Raw genomic sequence first — 18,919 nt, forward strand, 5'->3', positions numbered from 1 at the left:
AAATGCATCATCCTCCAAAGGCTCTGGCAACCATTATTTCCATTTTATACTGACTTGTTTTTAAGAGGAGATTTAAATATTGTTTGATTTTTATATCAAGAGTTTATATTTGATGTTAGCCGCCCTGAGCCCAGTCTCGCCCGGGGAGGGAGGGATACAAATAAAAGTTGTTTATTATTATTATTATTACTCTTTCCAGTGAGGAAAACCCTTGAGCTAGACCCAGGAAGGGGAGAAGGGTGGATCAACAGGCGAGCGGATCACCTTTCGCGCAGGTTCTCTTACCTTCTTTGGTCTTTGGAGCAGCTGCCGCCAGTTCTCTCTCTGAGGAGGGGTGCAGCATGGCCGCCGGGCCAGGATCCTGACCCTCGGGATCCTCCAACCTCTCCTTTGGTCGGCACACTGGGTCACTTTGCTTTTTGGCAACGTTAAGGACGTTCGGGGTGATGGACGGGCGCTGAATTGGTGCTGGTTTGGAGACCAAAACAGGAGATGGTGGCCACTGTCTTTTGGGTGAACTTGGATGAGACTTTTGTCTGATAAGAAAAAGGGATCGATCAGAGAACTGCACGGCACAGAAACATGTACAGCTATCGTATTTTCCCGTGCATAAGACGACCCCTATTTTTTGAGCCCAAAATGAAGAAATAAATAATGGCAACATTCCATGTATAAGGCGAACCCCAATTTTAAACTTACAAAATGGGGGGGGGGATACAGTCTTATACATGGAAAACTACAGTGTATTCTGGGGCAGGCAACTCCTTAGCTCCTAATTCTTTAGTCCAGATAGGAAGTTCTGACTCGGGCGTTAAGGCTGCATTTAAATAGATCCAGGTCTACTACCCCTTACAGCACTTTTTTACAACAGTGAAATAGAAGAGGGAAATTTGCTCAGAAATCTTTACTCACCGAAATTATAAGAATCAACAGAGCTTAGAAAATTACTGTATATTTCAATAGCCTTAAGAACAACTTAGCAAGGGAAATCATACCTAAACTGGGAGCTGGGGGCCCTGTAATACAGTGGTTCGGCTGCTTCCTCCTGGGCCGTGTCCAGAAAGTGGGGGGGGGGACCCCTGGGCTGTCACTTGTGGGGTGCCTCTTTCCCCATGCTTTTAAACATCTATATGAAGCTTCTGGGAGAGATCATCAGGGGGGTTGGGCTGGGCTGGGGGTTCATCAGTATGCAGATGATACCCAGCTCTACCTCTTTTTTAAATCAGAACCAGTGAAGGCAGTGAAGGTCCTGTGTGAGTGTCCGAGACGGTTGGAGGATGGATGGCGGCTAACAGATTGAAGTTGAATCCTGGCAAGACAGAAGTACTGTATTGGGGGGAAAGGGGACCAGCTGCGCAGCCTGGGGGTGATCTTGGACCCATGGAGGTGCAGGTCCATTCTGTTTCCAGGGCAGCTCCATCTGGTACGCAGGATAAGACCCTACTTGCCCGCAGACTGTCTTGCCACAGTGCAGCATGCTCTGGTTATCTCTCGCTTGGAATCCTGCCATGTGTTTTACGTGGGGCTACCTTTGAAGGTGACCCGGAAACTGCAATTAATCCAGAATGCGGCAGCCAGACTGGGAACTGGGAGGGGCTGCTGAGACCACATAACACTGGTCCTGAAAGACCTGCATTGGCTCCCAGTACATTTCTGAGCACAATTCAAAGTACTGGTGCTGAAACCCCTTGAAACCCCTCAACTGCCTCGGCCCAGTAGACCTGAAGGAACGCCTCCACCCCGGACACCGGGATCCCTCTTCCGAGAGCCTTCTGGCGGTTTCCTTCCTGCGAGAAGCGAGGTTACAGGGATGCAGGCAGAGGGCCTTCTCAGCGGTGGCACCCGCCCTGTGGAATGCCCTCCCATCAGATGAAAAAAAATTAAACAACTATCAGACATTTAGAAGACATCTGAAGGAAGCTCTGTATAGTGAAGCTTTTAAAATTTGATTAATTAATGTATTTTAATCTTTTGCTGGAAGCTGCCCAGAGTGGCTGGGGAAACCCAGTCAGATGGGCGGGGTATAAATAAATAAATAAATAAATACATACATACATACATACATACATACATTATTATTATTATTATTAAATTTTCATTTGGATTTCATACTAGCACATGCAAGAAGCTAAAGGAAGATTATGGGCTGAATCTGACCCCACTGAGTTTGACAGGAAGGCTTACAAACCAAGGTGTCAACCCACCCCCACTTCCTCAGTTCTGCCAGCTCCCGTCCATAACAATATAGCATTTCTGCTCACGTAAAGGTAAAGGTAAAGGACCCCTGACAGTTAAGTCCAGTTGCAGATGACTCTGGGGTTGCAGAGCTCATCTCGCTTTACTCGCCGAGGGAGCAAACATTTGTCTACAGACATTTTTCCCAGGTCATGTGGCCAGTGGCTTCCAACAAAATATTAAAATACAATGATTCATCCAGTATCAAAAGCTTCCCTAAACAGGGCTGCCTTCAGATGTCTTCTGAATGTCATATAGTTGTTTATTTCCTTGACATCTGACGGGAGGGCATTTCGCAGGGTGGGCACCGCCACTGAGAAGGCCCTCTGCTGCTTCCCTGTAACTTGGCTTCTTACAGGGAGGAAACCACCAGAAGGCCCTTGGGAGAGGAACCCTGGCGTCCGGGATGGAGGCGCTCCTTCAGGTCTACTGGGCTGAGGCAGTTGAGGGCTTTCAAGGTCAGCACCAACGCAATTGTCCCTTTGTTGATGAAGAGGAGAACAACCAAGGGGGGCAGGGAGGACCAAGCTGGTTTTACTCTAGAGTAAGATTCATGAAGAGGAGATGAATAGAAACCTGATTGTGGCTGGAGACGGAGCGCGTCTACCCACGTTGGCAGGAGAGGGAGACCGCCTGAGACCGGGCAAAGATGGCGACGGAGCGCGTCTACCGGTAGACGAGGGCTGCTTTGTGGGCTCCGATTTCTGCGGGAATAACAGACACATACTGGTAAGCTGCCACTTTCTAAAAGGCAATCAGGACATAAGGAAATGAGAAAAGCAACAAGCAATTTGTATTGTAAAATTATCCAATAATAATAATAATAATAAAAATAAAAACAACCTAGAAAGCTTATACTTAGCTGGTCTTTAAAGTGCTACTGGAATTATTTTTTTAAAAAAATGGGGAAAGATTCTTTTAAAGACTGTCTGAAGACAAAAGACTTAATTCTCTTAAGGGAGTTCTTTTTGGATCATCTTTTAGTAAAAATAAAAATATCTTTCATCTTATTATTATTAACAACAACAACAACAACAACAACATATTATTTATACCCTGCCCATCTAGCTGGGCGTCCCCAGCCATCCTGGGCCACTTCCAGCAGAATATTAAAATACAATGACAATTCCGCAGCTGAATACAGCTGAATACAGGATATGTGAAGCTGCTTTAGGTGTTCTGAGCTCCGGCCAAAGGACTTACCTGATCTCCCAAAGACATGGCACAGAAGGATTTCTATGTTAAATTCATAGATGATGACAGTATTGGACTTCAAATATGCTACCTGAAAGACACACTGCCCTTAGGAGCCTCCCAAAGTGGCTGGGGAAACCCAGACAGGTGGGTGGGGGGATAAATCATCATCATCATCATCATTATTTTAAAAAATTGTCCTGTAGCACCTTAGTTTGTTCTGGTCTCCAAGGTGCTACAGGACAATTTTTTAATTGTTTTATTAATTTCTACTGTGTCAGACCAACACAGGTACATTATTATTATTATTATTATTATTATTATTATTATTATTATTATTGTGATACCTCTACTTACATGCACCTCTGGTTACGTATTCTTTGGGATATGGATGCAGCAAACCCGGAAGTATTTTTCTGCGTTTCGCCGCGCATGCCTACCAGAAGCGCTCTACCACGCCACACGCCTGCACAGAACAAGCACCTCTGGTTGTGGAAACCTCGGGATCCGACTGGAGCTCCAGAACACATCCCATCCGCAACCGGAGGTACCACTGTGGTGGTGTTATAATATAAGGCTCTCCCTCCAGCCCTGTAAGAACTTTCTTGTTAAGTATATTAGGTCTTCAGTTTGAACAGATATTAGTAACTGAAAAAGACCGAAAAAACCAACACAAAAATGTAAGATTCAGGTAGGTAGCTGTGTTGGCCTGACGCAGTCAAAATAATAATAAAAAAAAAAATTGTCCAGTGGCACCTTAGAGACCAACTCAGTTTGTTCTGGGTCTAAGATTTACGTGGGCATGTGCCCTTCTTCCGATACACAGAAACCGAAGTCTGTATAAGAACTAGCATGAAAGAGGCCTCCCAGCGTTCTCACAGGCCCATATAAGAGCAGCGCAAACAGTTGGGCTTGATGAGCGTTTACTGTTCCCAACCCTAATTCTGCGGAAAGCCATCTAATTGGATTTGAATTTGATCCTGACTTGTTTTCAGGAGGTACTGTATTTTTCGCTCTATAAGATGCACGAGACCATAAGACGCACCTAGTTTTTGGAGGAGGAAAACAAGAAAAAAAAGATTCAGAATTTCAGAAGCCAGAACAACAAGAGCTTGCAGGGCAGCAGCTGAAGAAGGAGCAAAAAGGGTTTTCTTGTGTGTGTGTTTCTTTGTGGCTGATTAGCTGCTCTCCCTGTGCAAAGGTCAGAGGGGGTAGGGTTTCTGTTGAGGCAGGTGATTAGCTGTGGGGGGAGCTTATCAGAGCTTGCAGGGCAGCGGCACGCACAGTTTGATCCATCTTTTAGATTTAGGGGAGCTAGTCTCAAACGTTTGTTGGGGGAGACCTCGGTTTTTTTGGGGGGGGAGTTATTTGTCCTGTCTTCATGCTTTTTATGATGGAGGACCGCTGTAGTCACCCCCAACGACACGTTCTCAAAATGGAGGGTGAGGGAACAGCTGCAGTCGCCTGCGGTTCCTGCACAATGTTTGCCATCTTGCCAAAGGTTGCAGGCAGCTTTACCTGCAGCAATTGCATGTTGATTTCCCTCTTAAAAGACAAAGTCCAGCAACTGGAGGAACGTGTAGCTACGCTCCAAAGAATTAGAGAGCTGGAGCACTTCTTGGAAGCAGCAGAGCACACCGTCTCCACCAAGGAGGAGACGGGACTCCCCTGAGAAGGAGAGTTCACCAACACAGGAGCCAGATATATGGAGAAACGTGACTCAAAGAAGTAGGAGGCCCAGGGTTTGCTCTGATTATTTAGAAATACACAATCGCTTTGAGGTCCTCTCCCCTAGCATGGAAGACGAAAAGCAGACTCAATTTGAGGATCTCTGCCTCATTACAGTCGATCAGGTATATGAAGACGAGCAGCAAAGTCAGTCCTCAGGGAATGTGCAGGCGACCCTGGAACGGACAGCTCACGGAAGAACCCCGACCAGACCTAAGAGGAGGCGTGTAGTGGTGATAGGGGATTCCCTACTGAGGGGAACAGAAGCAGTGATCTGTGGGCCTGACAAGATGTCTCGGGAAGTGTGCTGTCTCCCCGGGGCTAAGATCCAACTTGTAACTGAACGACTGCAAGGAATCATAAAACCCACTGACAAATACCCCTTCCTCTTGGTTCATGTGGGAACCAATGACACTGCAAGCAATAGCCTCCAGAAGATCAAAAGAGATTATGAGGCTCTGGGCAGGAAATTGAAGCAATTAAATGCACAAATTGTCATCTCATCTGTCCTCCCAGTTGAACGACGTGGCCCGGGGAGAGAGGGAAAAATAGTGGAAGTGAACAGCTGGCTTCGCAAATGGTGTAAATAGGAACGGTTTGGATTCTTAGATCACGGACTGCAGTTTCTTGAAGATGGACTTCTGGCAAGTGATGGGCTGCACCTCACAACGGTTGGGAGGAATGTTTTTGCCAAAAATCTCAGAAACCTCATCAGGAGGGCTTTAAACTGACTAATGTGGGGGAGGGAGACAGTGCTCCTGAAGGTAGGAGTCTATCAATTGATGAAGATGATCATCCAAATGTCATAGACCAAATGGAGCAAACAGCACGCAGACCTAGTGGTGGGAGGAAAAAATCCTTAAATAAGAGACACGGGGGAATGATTAATGGACTTCAATGTCTGTACACTAATGCGCAAAGCATGGGAAATAAACAAGATGAGCTTGAGCTCTTGGTACAGCAAACTAAATATGACATAATAGGCATCACTGAAACCTGCTGGGATAAGACCCACGATTGGAATGTAATAACGGAGGGATACCATCTATTTCAGAGAAACAGATCAGACAAGAAAGGAGGAGGAGTGGCGTTATATGTCAGGGATGTGTATACCTGTGAAGAGATCCAAGATTTAGAACCTCAAAGCCAAAGTGAGAGCATTTGGGTCAAAATTAAGGGAGAGAAGAATAACAGGGACCTCATTGTGGGAGTTTACTATAGATCCCCAAGCCAAACGGAGGACATAGATGATGCCTTCCTGGAACAGATGGCCAAGCACCCGGATATTTGTTGGATGTCAAACTCAGCCAAGAGCATAAGGTCAAACAGATTCCTCACTGGCCTTGCAGACAACTTCATTGTCCAGAAAGTGGGAGAAGCAACAAGAGGAACAGCCGTTTTAGATCTGGTCCTAACCAATGTTGATGACCTGGTTAGTGGGGTAGAAGTGGAAGGATCATTAGGTGCGAGTGATCATGCTCTTCTGAAATTTACTATACAGCGGAAGGGAGCAGCCAAGCATACTAGGACTCAATTTCTTGAATTTAAGAAACCGACTTCATAAAACTTAGGGAAGTGCTGGGTGAGATCCCATGGCCAGTAATACTAAAAGGAAAGGGAGTTCATGATGGCTGGGAGTTTGTTAAGAGGGAGATAGTAAAAGCACAACTTCAGGCAATACCAATGAGATGGAAACATGGAAGGTGCCTAAAGAAGCCAGGGTGGCTATCTAAAGAACTTTTAACTGAGTTAAGATTAAAAAAGGATGTATACAAAAAATGGAAAAGGGGGGAAACCACCAAAGAGGAATTCAAACAAATAGCCAGCACGTGTAGACACAAAGTCAGAAAAGCTAAAGCACAGAATGAACTCAGACTTGCTAGAGAGGTTAAAAGCAACAAAAAAGGCTTTTATGGGTATGTTCGTAGCAAAAGGAAGAACAAAGAAACAGTGGGGTCACTCAGAGAAGATGGTGAAATGCAAACAGGGGACACAGAAAGGGATGAACTCCTCGATGCCATCTTTGCCTCAGTCTTCTCCGATAAAGAAAACAATGCCCGACCTGAAGAATTTGGAGCAAATGATTCAGCAGAGGAAACACAGCCCAGAATAACTAAGGAGATAGTACAAGAATACTTGGCTAGTCTAGATGTATTCAAGTCTCCAGGGCCAGATGAACTGCATCCAAGAGTATTAAAAGAACTGGCAGATGTGATCTCAGAACCACTGGCAGTCATCTTTGAGAATTCCTGAAGAACAGGCGAAGTCCCGGCAGACTGGAGGAGGGCAAATGTTGTCCCTATTTTCAAAAAGGGGAAAAGAGAGGACCCAAATAATTACCGCCCAGTCAGTCTAACATCAATACCAGGGAAGATTCTGGAGCAGATCATTAAGCAAACAGTCTGTGAGCACCTAGAAAGGAATGCTGTGATCACCAATAGTCAGCATGGATTTCTGAAAAATAAGTCATGTCAGACTAACCTGATCTCGTTTTTTGACAGAATTACAAGCCTGGTAGATGAAGGGAACGCAGTGGATGTAGCCTACCTTGATTTCAGCAAGGCATTTGACAAGGTGCCCCATGATATTCTTGTAAAGAAGCTGGTAAAATGCGGTCTTGACTATGCTACCACTCAGTGGATTTGTAACTGGGTGGCTGACCAAAGGGTGCTCACCAATGGTTCCTCTTCATCCTGGAGAAGAGTGACTAGTGGGGTGCCACAGGGTTCTGTCTTGGGCCCGGTCTTATTCAACATCTTTATCAACGACTTGGATGATGGACTCAAGGGCATCCTGATCAAATTTGCAGATGACACCAAACTGGGAGGGGTGGCTAACACCCCAGAGGACAGGATCACACTTCAAAACGACCTTGACAGATTAGAGAACTGGGCCAAAACAAACAAGATGAATTTTAACAGGGAGAAATGTAAAGTATTCCACTGGGGGGGGGGGGAATGAGAGGCACAAATACAAGATGGGTGACTCCTGGCTTGAGAGCAGTACATGTGAAAGGGCTGCATCAATAGGAGTATAGCATCTAGATCAAGGGAAATAATAGTGCCACTGTATTCTGCTCTGGTCAGACCTCACCTGGAGTACTGTGTCCAGTTCTGGGCACCACAGTTCAAGAAGGACAGTGACAAACTGGAACGTGTCCAGAGGAGGGCAACCAAAATGGTCAAAGGCCTGGAAACGATGCCTTATGAGGAACGGCTAAGGGAGCTGGGCATGTTTAGCCTGGAGAAGAGGAGGTTAAGGGGTGATATGATAGCCATGTTCAAATATATAAAAGGATGTCACATAGAGGAGGGAGAAAGGTTGTTTTCTGCTGCTCCAGAGAAGCGGACATGGAGCAATGGATCCAAACTACAAGAAAGAAGATTCCTCCTAAACATTAGGAAGAACTTCCTGACAGTAAGAGCTGTTTGACAGTGGAATTTGCTGCCAAGGAGTGTGGTGGAGTCTCCTTCTTTGGAGGTCTTTAAGCAGAGGCTTGACATCCATATGTCAGGAGTACTCTGATGGTGTTTCCTGCTTGGCAGGGAGTTGGACTCGATGGCCCTTGTGGTCTCTTCCAACTCTATGATTCTAAGAGGGATCGCTGCGCAGCGAAAGCTGTTCTGGCTTCTGGGATAGCTACACAGCCTGCATTCGCTCCATAAGATGCACACACATTTCCCCTTAGGAAGGAAAAAGTGAGTCTTATAGAGCAAAAAATACGGTAATTTCATTATTGCTTGATTTTATACCAGTGTTATCTATTTGGTGTTAGCCTTCCTGAGCCCAGTTTCGGACAGGGAGGGCGGGATACAAATAAAAGTTTATTATTTTTTATTATTATTAACCAGACCCTGATAGATAGTGGGAGGGTGGGGCGAGGTTTCTCTCCAAAGGGTAGTAGGACTCAGTGGGTATGGTCAACCTGTGGGCGACTGTGAACGACTGCAATTAGTCCGAAAGGAAAAAGCAAGGGAGAGTATGCAGATGACCAAAAATAGCCGAAAATAAATAAAAAAATGGTCCAGTATGACCTTAGAGACCAACGAAGTTTGTTCTGGGTATAAGCCACAGATTGGGAATGCATAGTATAAGCTTTTGTGTGCATGCACACTTCTTCAGATACACTGAAACAGAAGTCACCAGACCATGATATGTAGTGGGAGGGTGGGGTAGGGTATTTCTCAGAAGGATAGTATGAGATGGGTGATTTTATGGTTCCAAAATGGAAACCTTCCTCTGCTTGTCCATATTGACTACAAGTATTAATCATGGAGGTGCAGGTCTGTAATCCTTTTTTATGGAAAGGTTCAGCCTTTCTGGCATCCTCTCAATATGGATAAGCAGAGGAAGGTTTCTGTTTTGGAACCATAAAATCCCTTTTTTCCCCAGAAAGGTTCGACCTTGCTGGCATTCTTTTAATATAGACAAACAGAGGAAGGTTTCCATTTTGGAACCATAAAATCACCCATCTCCTACTACCCTTCCAAGAGAAAACCCCGCCCCACCCTCCCAGTATATATAAGGGTCTGGGGGCTTATGTTTCCGTGTATCTGAAGAAATTTGCCTGCACACAAAAGCTTCAACCCATACCAAACTGAGTAGGTCTCTAAGGTGCTGCTGGACAATTTTGTTATTTTTTTTACAAAGATAGAAAAGAAGATTCAGAAACAGGACTGTACTATTAAAAGTACATCATCCTTAAAACTGCGGTGAGAGAAGCACTGTTATTGCCCTATCAAAACTATCAAGAGATCCATCAGCTTTGAGGAAGCCATTGGTATTTTTATTGAACCAACGACCCGCCTGCGGTCATCGACCCAAATGCCGCCGACCCACCTGCGCCATTTCTGGTGAAACGTTTCCCGACGGAGAGCCGGCCGCCTTCAGTCGGTCTGTGCTGCGGCTGCGCATGGGCACTTTGGGTGCGTGGGCCGGGGAACTGACAGCACTGCCGGGAGCTGAACGGGGACAGAGGAGATACTCTATAAAGTTGGGAATTTGGCAGGGCAAACAGATCGCTGAGGGGAAAAGCAGGTGGGGAAAGAGGACAGAGAGAGAAGGAGAGACTCTCAACTCCGGCCCTCCAGATGCTTGGAACTAAAATGCCCATCATCCCTGACCACTGGTCCTGTTAGCTAGGGATGATGTGAGTTGTAGTCCCCAAACAGCTGGAGGGGGCCAAGTCTGGCCACCACTTAGTTAAGAGCAGGCATGGCCAAACTTGGCCCTCCAGATGCTTGGGACTACAATTCCCATCATCCCTTGCTAACAGGATGAGTGGTCAGGGATGATGGGAATTGTAGTCCCAAACATCTGGAGGGCCAGAGTTTGCTTATGCCTGCTCTAAACTGTGTTTTATATCATTGACTTTATTTTGCTCTATGTATATTGTCATGTTCCTTCGGTGCTACGTCTTATGGCTGACGCAAATAAAGATTTCATTCATTCATTCATTCATTCATTCAAGAGATCCGGTAGACAGACCGCCACCATTTGAAGCACACAAACCGCAAGAGGGAAAAGAAGAGGGAAAAGAAAACAGAAGGAACAGGCCATTAAAATGAAATGCTTTCCCCACACAAGCAACAGCGAAAAATGTTTTTTGTTCTAGGTTACTTGTCCATGAGGAAGGCAGCCATCGTAATTCATCACGACTGTTAAATTAGGATTCTTTCATATATCTTTTATGAGAAGCTACCGTACCTTTCCGTGTATAAGACTAAGTGGCGCTGTGGGTTAAAGCCTCAGCGCCTAGGACTTGCCGATCGAAAGGTCGGCAGTTCGAATCCCTGCGGCGGGGTGCGCTCCCGCTGCTCGGTCCCAGCACCTGCCAACCTAGCAGTTCGAAAGCACCTCTGAGTGCAAGTAGATAAATAGGGACCGCTTACCAGCGGGAAGGTAAATGGCGTTTCCGTGTGCGGCTCTGGCTCGCCAGAGCAGCGATGTCACGCTGGCCACGTGACCCGGAAGTGTCTCCGAACAGCGCTGGCCCCTGGCCTCTTGAGTGAGATGGTCTGTCAAGACTGGCCCGTACGGGCAGGGGTACCTTTACCTTTTACCTTATTGCTGGTACAATCTTAATATTTACAACCAGATGAAGGTTTCATTTTTGGAAGAATAAATTTTCAGAGTAGTATTTACAGTTATATGAAAAATGACTGATTTGGTTCTACTCTTAGAAATACATTGACAGATAATGATGAAATGATGGTGAGAGTTAATAAGTTTAACGCTTTCTATTTGGACAACTTTTCTGCTGTACTTGATTGGAAGGAGAAAAATAATCATTTCCATCATAACAATTTAAACAATTTATTTCACTAAAGCAATAACATGATAGCATAGGTATCCATGTTTGTTAACTGATGTGGCTAAACTTGTTTTGTTGTTTTAAAGACTGAGTTTTAGCACACATGAAAATCTTAAAAACAAATCCTTCTTTCCTGATGAACAGCCTTTGGACTATAATGTAACTCAAATAGAAAATCTTTAAGTAAGGTTATATCCTCCAAAAGCCTTTCATTTAAAAAATCTGATTTAAATCAAAATAATCCGATTCAAATAAAAAAAATGATTTTATTTATTTATTTATTTTAAAAAATCATTGATTTTTATCCACCCTGGTTAAGAAAACAACATAGCAGCTGTGTTTGAAATGCAATGTGGTGGGGGGAAAGGGGTATAAGGGAAGGCATTCCAGCTTCTTATGGAATCAAAAGGAATTCGGGCAAAATCTGCTGCCATGCAGGCATGTAATTTGTACCTCCCTGGCACACAGGTCCAATATGGTTCCCACAAGGGATTTTCACCAGTGTCCCAGAAAGAACACAGATTTTCAAATTTCCAGCAGCAGGTCTAGCTGCAGAACAGTGGTCCTTTGATTCTCAAATGCCTCGGTTCTCAAATGCCAAAACCCGGTAGGAAGCGTTCTGGTTTCCGGACGTTTTTCGGAAGCTGAAGGTCCGACATGGCTGTCAGCAATTATTTCTGGGGCGCTTGCGCCAATGAGAAGCCACGCCTTGGTTTTTGAACATTTGGACTTCTGGACTGGGTGAAGTTTAGCATATTGTTTTTGCACTTCTTTTGGCATTTTTGTTTTTTTAAAAGGCTTTTTCAGTTGATTTGTTTTTGTGACTGTGTGAACCCAGTTCAGCTCCTGATGGACTGATTGTGTGACTGCAGAAATGGATAAAAGCCCCCCATCCAAACAATGACTTTAGCTACGGATGGATGGATTGTTTTGGAACAGACTTCCAGAACGCTTTAAGTTTGAGAACCAAGATTTAGGGAAGTTTTTAATGTTTAATGCTGTTTAATGTGTTTTTAATACTTGGCTGGGAGGAACCCAGGGTGGCTGGGGAAACCCAGCCAGATGGGCGGGGTATAAATAAATAAATAAATAAATAAATAAATAAATAAATAAATAAATAGGTACCACTGTACTCAACGTGGCTTGTGACAGCCCGGTTCCATGATGCCAGGCGCATGGGCAAATCCCACTCGCCATTGCAGTAGCATGTGTCACACTGGGCCTGGAGGGGTTGCTGTGCTAATACAGTGGTCCCTTGGTTTTCAAACTGAATCTGTTCCGGAAATCTGTTCCAAAACAAAAGTGTTCGAAAACCAAGGCGCTCTTTCCCATAGAGAGGAATGAAAAACAAATTAACACGTTCCAGGCTTTGAAAAACAACCCCTAAAAACAGCCATTTCACATGAATTTTGCTATCTAACAGGACCACTGACTCATCAAATGAAAGCAGTAAGCAATGTACTGTACTATAAAAGAAATAAAACAGCATGGTAGGTGATAAAATTACTGTACTTTTCTGTGTGTAAGACTAGGGTTTATTTATTTGAAAATTCATGCAAAAATGGGGGGTTGTCCTATACACGGATACAATCTCCCCCCGTTTTCTTAATTTGGAGTCCCCCAAAATAGGGGGTGTCTTATACACAGAAAAATAAAGTAATTTTTTTCTGACCTGCACTGATGATAGTCATTGTTTGGATGGGGGGCTTTGATCCATTTCTGCAGTCACACAATCCATCCATCCATCCATCCATCCATAGCTAAAGTCACTGTTTGGATGGGGGGCTTCTATCTATTTCCGCAGTCACACAATCAATCCATCAGTAGCTGAACTGGGCTCCACACGGTCACAAAAACAAATCAACCGAAAAAGCATCAAAGCCAAATAAAGAGCAAAAAAAAAAAAAGTGCCAAACTTCATCCGTTCCGAAAGTCCGTTTGACTTTCCAAAATGTTCAAAAACTGAGGCGCGGCTTCCAATTGGCGCAGGCGCCCCAGAGTAGCCGACAGTCGAATTTGATGTTCAGCTTCCGAAAAATGTTCGAAAACCAGAACACTTCCTTATGGGTTTTCAGCGTTGGGGAACAAGGTGTTTGAGAACCAAGGTACCACAGTATGTCCCATGTTCTGCAAAGTGGGCTGGATGTGAGTGCATCCAAAGACACAGGGATGAATTTTGTCTACCCAGGCTAAGACTCCCAGTGTGCTATCCTGCGTAAGCGGAGAAAGTCTGCCCTTCCGTTCTGCCCTGAAGAGGAACAGCTGTCAAACCTGGACTTCCACAGCATGTCCTTCCTCGTTATAGATTATACCCCCAAATTCTCATGTCCTCACACAGTCCTACCACATAGGCTTGAAAGTACCCTCCCTGTTTTTAACATCTCCGACAAACGTTTGAGGTTTTTTTAGACCAGGCACCCCAAACTTGGCCTTCCAGCTGTTTTGGGACTACAATTTCCATCATCCCTGACCACTGGTCCTGTGAGCTAGGAATGATGGGAGTTGTAGTCCCAAAACAGCTGGAGGGCAGAGTTTGGGGTGCCTGGATTAGCTTTTCCTCTCATTTTGATGTTTCTATGGTGAACCCCTTTTGTCTGTCCTTGCTATATCTTTCACTGAGTTGGAAGGAGAGGTTTAATAAGCGCATTGGCCAGATACACCACTCCTAACACATCATATGTGTTAAAAATAATTGATTTTTATCCACCCTGGTGCCCTGTTACCTGAGGGATCTTGGCCATCAGCTGATAAAGTGGCGGCACTTTTACTCCTAGCTAGGGAGGCCTGGGTGGGGGTAAGCAGGCGGCTGAGCACGTTGCTCTCCAGAGGACTGACCTGGGAACGGCGAGCTGGAGGGCGGGAAGAAACCAAAGAGGATTGCAACAGAAAACCCAAAAGCAAAGCAAGCAGCCTAATGAAGCAAAGTATGGGAGACTATCGCAAGTCAAAGTGCATTTAGAAAGAAAGAACATCATGGAGAGACAGTGAGAGCCTACACCAGGGGTCAGCAAACTTTTTCAGAAGGGGGCCGGTCCACTGTCCCTCAGAGCTTGTGGGAGGCCGGATTAGATTTATTTTTGGTGGGGGGGGGGAGAATGAACAAATTCTTATGCCCCACAAATCACCCAGAGATGCATTTTAAATTAAAGGACACATTCTACTCATGGAAAAACACGCTGATTCCTGGACCGCCCACGGACCGGATTAAGAAGGCGAATGGGCTGGATCCGGCCCCCGGGCCTTAGTTTGCCTACCCATGGCCTACACTCACATATGATTTAAAACACGTTATTCTTAAGGGAAGCTCAATAATTTTAAAATTTTAAAGCCCAATTTATATCAAAGCAAGAAACAGATAGAAATACATGTTTTTAAAATCTGTTTTTCAGCCATCCTGCACTGCTAGTGCACAAATGGGAAACCCCACTGATGTTAAGTATGCCTGCACATTTCTTTTTTGTCTTAATGTAGTTAATGTAGGCAAAGATCCTGGTGGATTGGCACGCTTTACATTAACAGTGGATTACTATTATATTTGAATATTAAACACAGTGGTACCTCAGGTTACAGACACTTCAGGTTACAGACTCCGCTAACCTCGAGTTAAGAACTTTGCTTCAGGATAAGAACAGAAATTGCGCAGCGGCAGCGGGAGGCCTCATTAGCTAAAGTGGTGCTTCAGGTTAAGAACAGTTTCAGGTTAAGAACAGACCTTCTTAACCCGAGAGGTACCACTGTATTCTTAGCAATAAGACCAGAGTTTATTTAAAAAACGGCTTTCATTAGCAACCAATTTTCCCACTTCTCCTGTTTTACGGGCTGGGCAGAAATCTGTTTTTTGCACCTTTCTGCTCTGCTTGCAAACCTTTGGATTCTGGCTGCTCAGAATTCGGAGGAACTTTGTTATTCAGTCTGTTTAACGAAGAACTTCTTTTAGTTGAGCCTGCAAGGATAAAATCGTGCCACGATTAGCTTTGCATATAGTAGCATGTATATCAATCAAGCCAATTACAAAGATTGACAGAAGATGATTACGCTCTTCAATCTGAATTGCAATGTGTATAAAACTCCACGTAGATGGAAAGAGGAAGCACATTCTCGATTAATTCAGAAAGCAATTATTGCTAGGTGGAAATTTCTCAACCACTTTTTTTTAATTGACAGGGCCTGTGAACTACCTTTTCTAATTGGCTACAATCCTAATTAGCTTTGTAAATGCTCTATTTCACAAATACAGTCTTGTGCGGAAGAGGTCAGTATACCAATGGTTGAAAATCTACTGTATTTCCCCCAATTTTTTTACGGTTTAAAATTGGGGGTCGTCTTATACACGGAATGTTACCATCCATGATTTCTTCATTTTGGTCTCAAAAAAGAGGGGTCATCTTATACACAGAAAAATACGATACTTCGCATGTAGAGAACACCCCAGGGTCAACCCCTGGGGGTCTCCAGGTAGGGCTGGAAAGACCGCTATCTGAAATCGCAAGGAACTACCGCTAGTTAGTATGAACAGTATTGACTTAGACGGGCCAATGGTCTGATTGTGGGGAAGGCAACTTCCTAGGTCCTAATCCCACAAAATAACAGTAACAGGGGGGCTCAGTGCAATTACTGCACGTAGAGAATGAACCATCTGCCCAGACTTAGGGCAAGTTCATCATCATCATCATCAGTTTTTATTTATACCCCGCCCATCTGGCTGGGTTTCCCCAGCACAGACTCAGGCCCAGTTCATTAATAATAATAATAATTTATTATTTCTATCCCAACTGTCTGGCTGGGTTTCCCCAGCCACTCCTGGCGGCTTCCAACAAAAGAGTAAAAATACATTAAAACATCAATAATTAAAAATTTCCCTAAACAGTTCAGAAGTCAATGACTTCCCATTCGAGGCTGACAGGCACACACCCCTTCCTCTCTGTCATGGCCACGAGACCTGAAGATTTCACTTCAAATTTTAAGGAAACCAGTCTGCTGTTAAATCCAACTCAGGAAACTGGGGTTTGTTTGACTCCCTGGTCCTGAATGGGGCAACTGTGCCCCTGAAGGACCAGCTGCGCAGCCTGGGGGTGATCTTGGACCCAAGGAGGCACAGGTCCATTCTGTGTCCAGTGCAGCTCCATCTCGGACGCAGGATGAGACCCTACCTGCCCAGAGTGGCGGATGCTCTGGTTATCTCCCGCTTGGACTACTGTCATGCACTCTACATGGGTCTGCCTTGGAAGGTGACCCAAAAACTGCAACTAATTCAGAATGCGGCAGCCAGACTGGGAACTGGGACCGCTGAGACCATATAACACCAGTCTTGAGAGACCTGCACTGGCTCCCCGTATGTTTCCGAGCCCAATTCAAAGTGTATTAAGAGGATGCTGGCGAGGCAGACTGAACCTTTCTGTAAACAAGGATTTCATTCTTCCCAAAAGGAAACTTTCCTCTGTGGGTCAATCTGAAGAGGATGCCAGTGAGGTTGAACCTTTCTGTAAATTAAAGTCTTACTGAGACCATAAAACACCAGTCCTGAGAGACCTGCATTGGCTCCCAGTACATTTCCAAGCACAATTCAAAGTGTTGGTGCTGACCTTGAAAGCCATCAATGGCCTTGGCCCGGTAGACGTGAAGGAGTGTCTCCACCCTGGATGCCGGGGTCCCTCTCCTGCGAGAAGCGAGGTTACAGGCAACCAGGCAGGGGCCTTCTCAGTGGTGGTGCCCACCCTGTGGAACACCCTCCCACCAGATGTCAAGGTGTTAAGCAACTATCTTACTTTCAAAAGACTTCTGAAGGCAGCCCTGTTTAGGCAAGTTTTTCATGTTTCATGCTGTATTGTGTTTTTAATATTCAACTGGGAGCCGCCCAGAGTGGCTGGGGAAACCCAGTCAGATGGCCAGGGTATAAATAATAAATTATTATTATACTATTGTTGTTGTTATACTGTTGTTGTTGTTGTTGTTGTTGTTGTTGTTGTTAATAGATGGGTCATTGGTCTGATCCAGCAAGTCTGTTCTTCTATTCTTATGACTGAGAATCAGCTATATTTAGAATCAAAGAACCATTATCACAAATCAAGATAACTAGATCTGACTCTGTAATTCTCCTCTGCAGGTGGAGGTTAACATGACCATATGTGGTCATGAAGTATGAACTTGTGCAGCCCATGCACAACCTTGCCTGCTGTCTGTGAAATCTAGAAAGTCTCAGGACAGGAGATGTACATAAATCACTTTTAATAGTAAACGGTTGAGGGTATGTGACTCTATGTGAGAAAAGCCTCACACAATACAGCAGAGAATAATTGGGCGTACGGACAGAAGTACGTTGCAAACCGTATGCATGATATGGCTGCTCTCTTTGCCGTGCTACTTTAGACTTTGTGCAATGGCCGGCTGGGGATGCTAGCAGCAGGATCAGAGATTGCAAGGATAAATGTGCAGACAGTGATTTAAAGAAGTCGAATTGTAGCGGAGGGAAGCTGCGGGTGGGTGGGTGGAGTACTATACAACATGTACCGTATTTTTTGCTCCATAGGACACACTTTTTTCTTACTAAAATGTAAGGGGAAATGTCTGAGCGTCTTATGGAGCGAATGCGTGGTCCCTGGAGCTGAATTACCCAGGGTCAAAAAGCAGATCATGCTCTTTTTTTTGAAAGAGGGAAGTGGGTGTTGAAACAAAGCCGCTGATTGGCAAGTGATCGGGAAGCGAGATAAGGGACACTAGCGATAAAGGAGGCTGACTGTGAGGGGGAGGTAAAGACAGCAAACTTGCAAGGAGAGGAGACAGGAAGACTAAAGCAATGAAGAGAGAAATCAGAAGAAAAGGAGGAGCAAAAAACTGCTCCAGCTGAGGAAAAGACACTAAGGCAAACAAAAGAGAAGGGGGTGTTGAAAGGAAGCAGCTGATTGGTAAGCGATAAGGGAAAGAGATAAGGGACATGATAAAGGAGGCTGCCTGGGAGGGGGGATCCTCAGGATTTTTATATTGGATAGCCTCAAATTCACCATCAGATCACATAACATGTCCATGGCTATAGCCTGCACCAAAAAAATCACACATCCACTGTTTTGTGGGGCCGCAATGGTGCAAAAACGTGGTTACAAAGCACAGATCCACATGAATCCTCAGGATTTTTGTATTGGGCCACCCCAAATTCACCGTCAGATCACCTAACATGTCCATGGCTACAGCCTACACCAAAAAAATCACGCACCCACTGTTTTGTGGGGCCGCAATGGTGCAAAAATGTGGTTACAAAGCACAGATCCACATGAATCCTCAGGATTTTTGTATTGGGCCACCCCAAATTCACCATCAGATCACATAGCATATCCATGGCTACAGCCTGAACCAAAAAAATCACGCACCCACTGTTGCCTGGGGCCGCAATGGCACAGAAACATGATTACAAAGAACAGATCCACAAGGATTCTCAGGATTTTTGCATTGGGCTAC

General features: G+C 44.9%; 1 protein-coding gene across 11 annotated transcripts in view; it reads right to left on the minus strand.

Annotated features, from left to right (window-relative positions):
- The window catches only part of LOC310836916 (uncharacterized protein), an 85,138-nt gene that overhangs the window by 42,248 nt on the left and 23,971 nt on the right, over window positions 1–18,919 (minus strand). For 5 of the 11 annotated variants that reach the window (XM_083722853.1, XM_083722849.1, XM_083722855.1 and 2 more), the window contains 5 exons: window positions 15,315–15,413; window positions 14,194–14,319; window positions 9,997–10,118; window positions 2,812–2,939; window positions 286–536 (listed from right to left, as the gene is read on the minus strand). In XM_083722853.1, coding sequence (XP_083578979.1) covers window positions 286–536; window positions 2,812–2,939; window positions 9,997–10,118; window positions 14,194–14,319; window positions 15,315–15,413 — 726 coding nt within the window. The remainder of the gene's footprint in view (window positions 1–285; window positions 537–2,811; window positions 2,940–9,996; window positions 10,119–14,193; window positions 14,320–15,314; window positions 15,414–18,919) is intronic. The other 6 variants (XM_083722854.1, XM_083722852.1, XM_083722851.1 and 3 more) reach the window with 3 other exon arrangements.

This window comes from Podarcis gaigeae (assembly GCF_964106915.1).
Source record: "Podarcis gaigeae genome assembly, chromosome: Z".
Taxonomy (NCBI): domain Eukaryota; kingdom Metazoa; phylum Chordata; class Lepidosauria; order Squamata; family Lacertidae; genus Podarcis; species Podarcis gaigeae.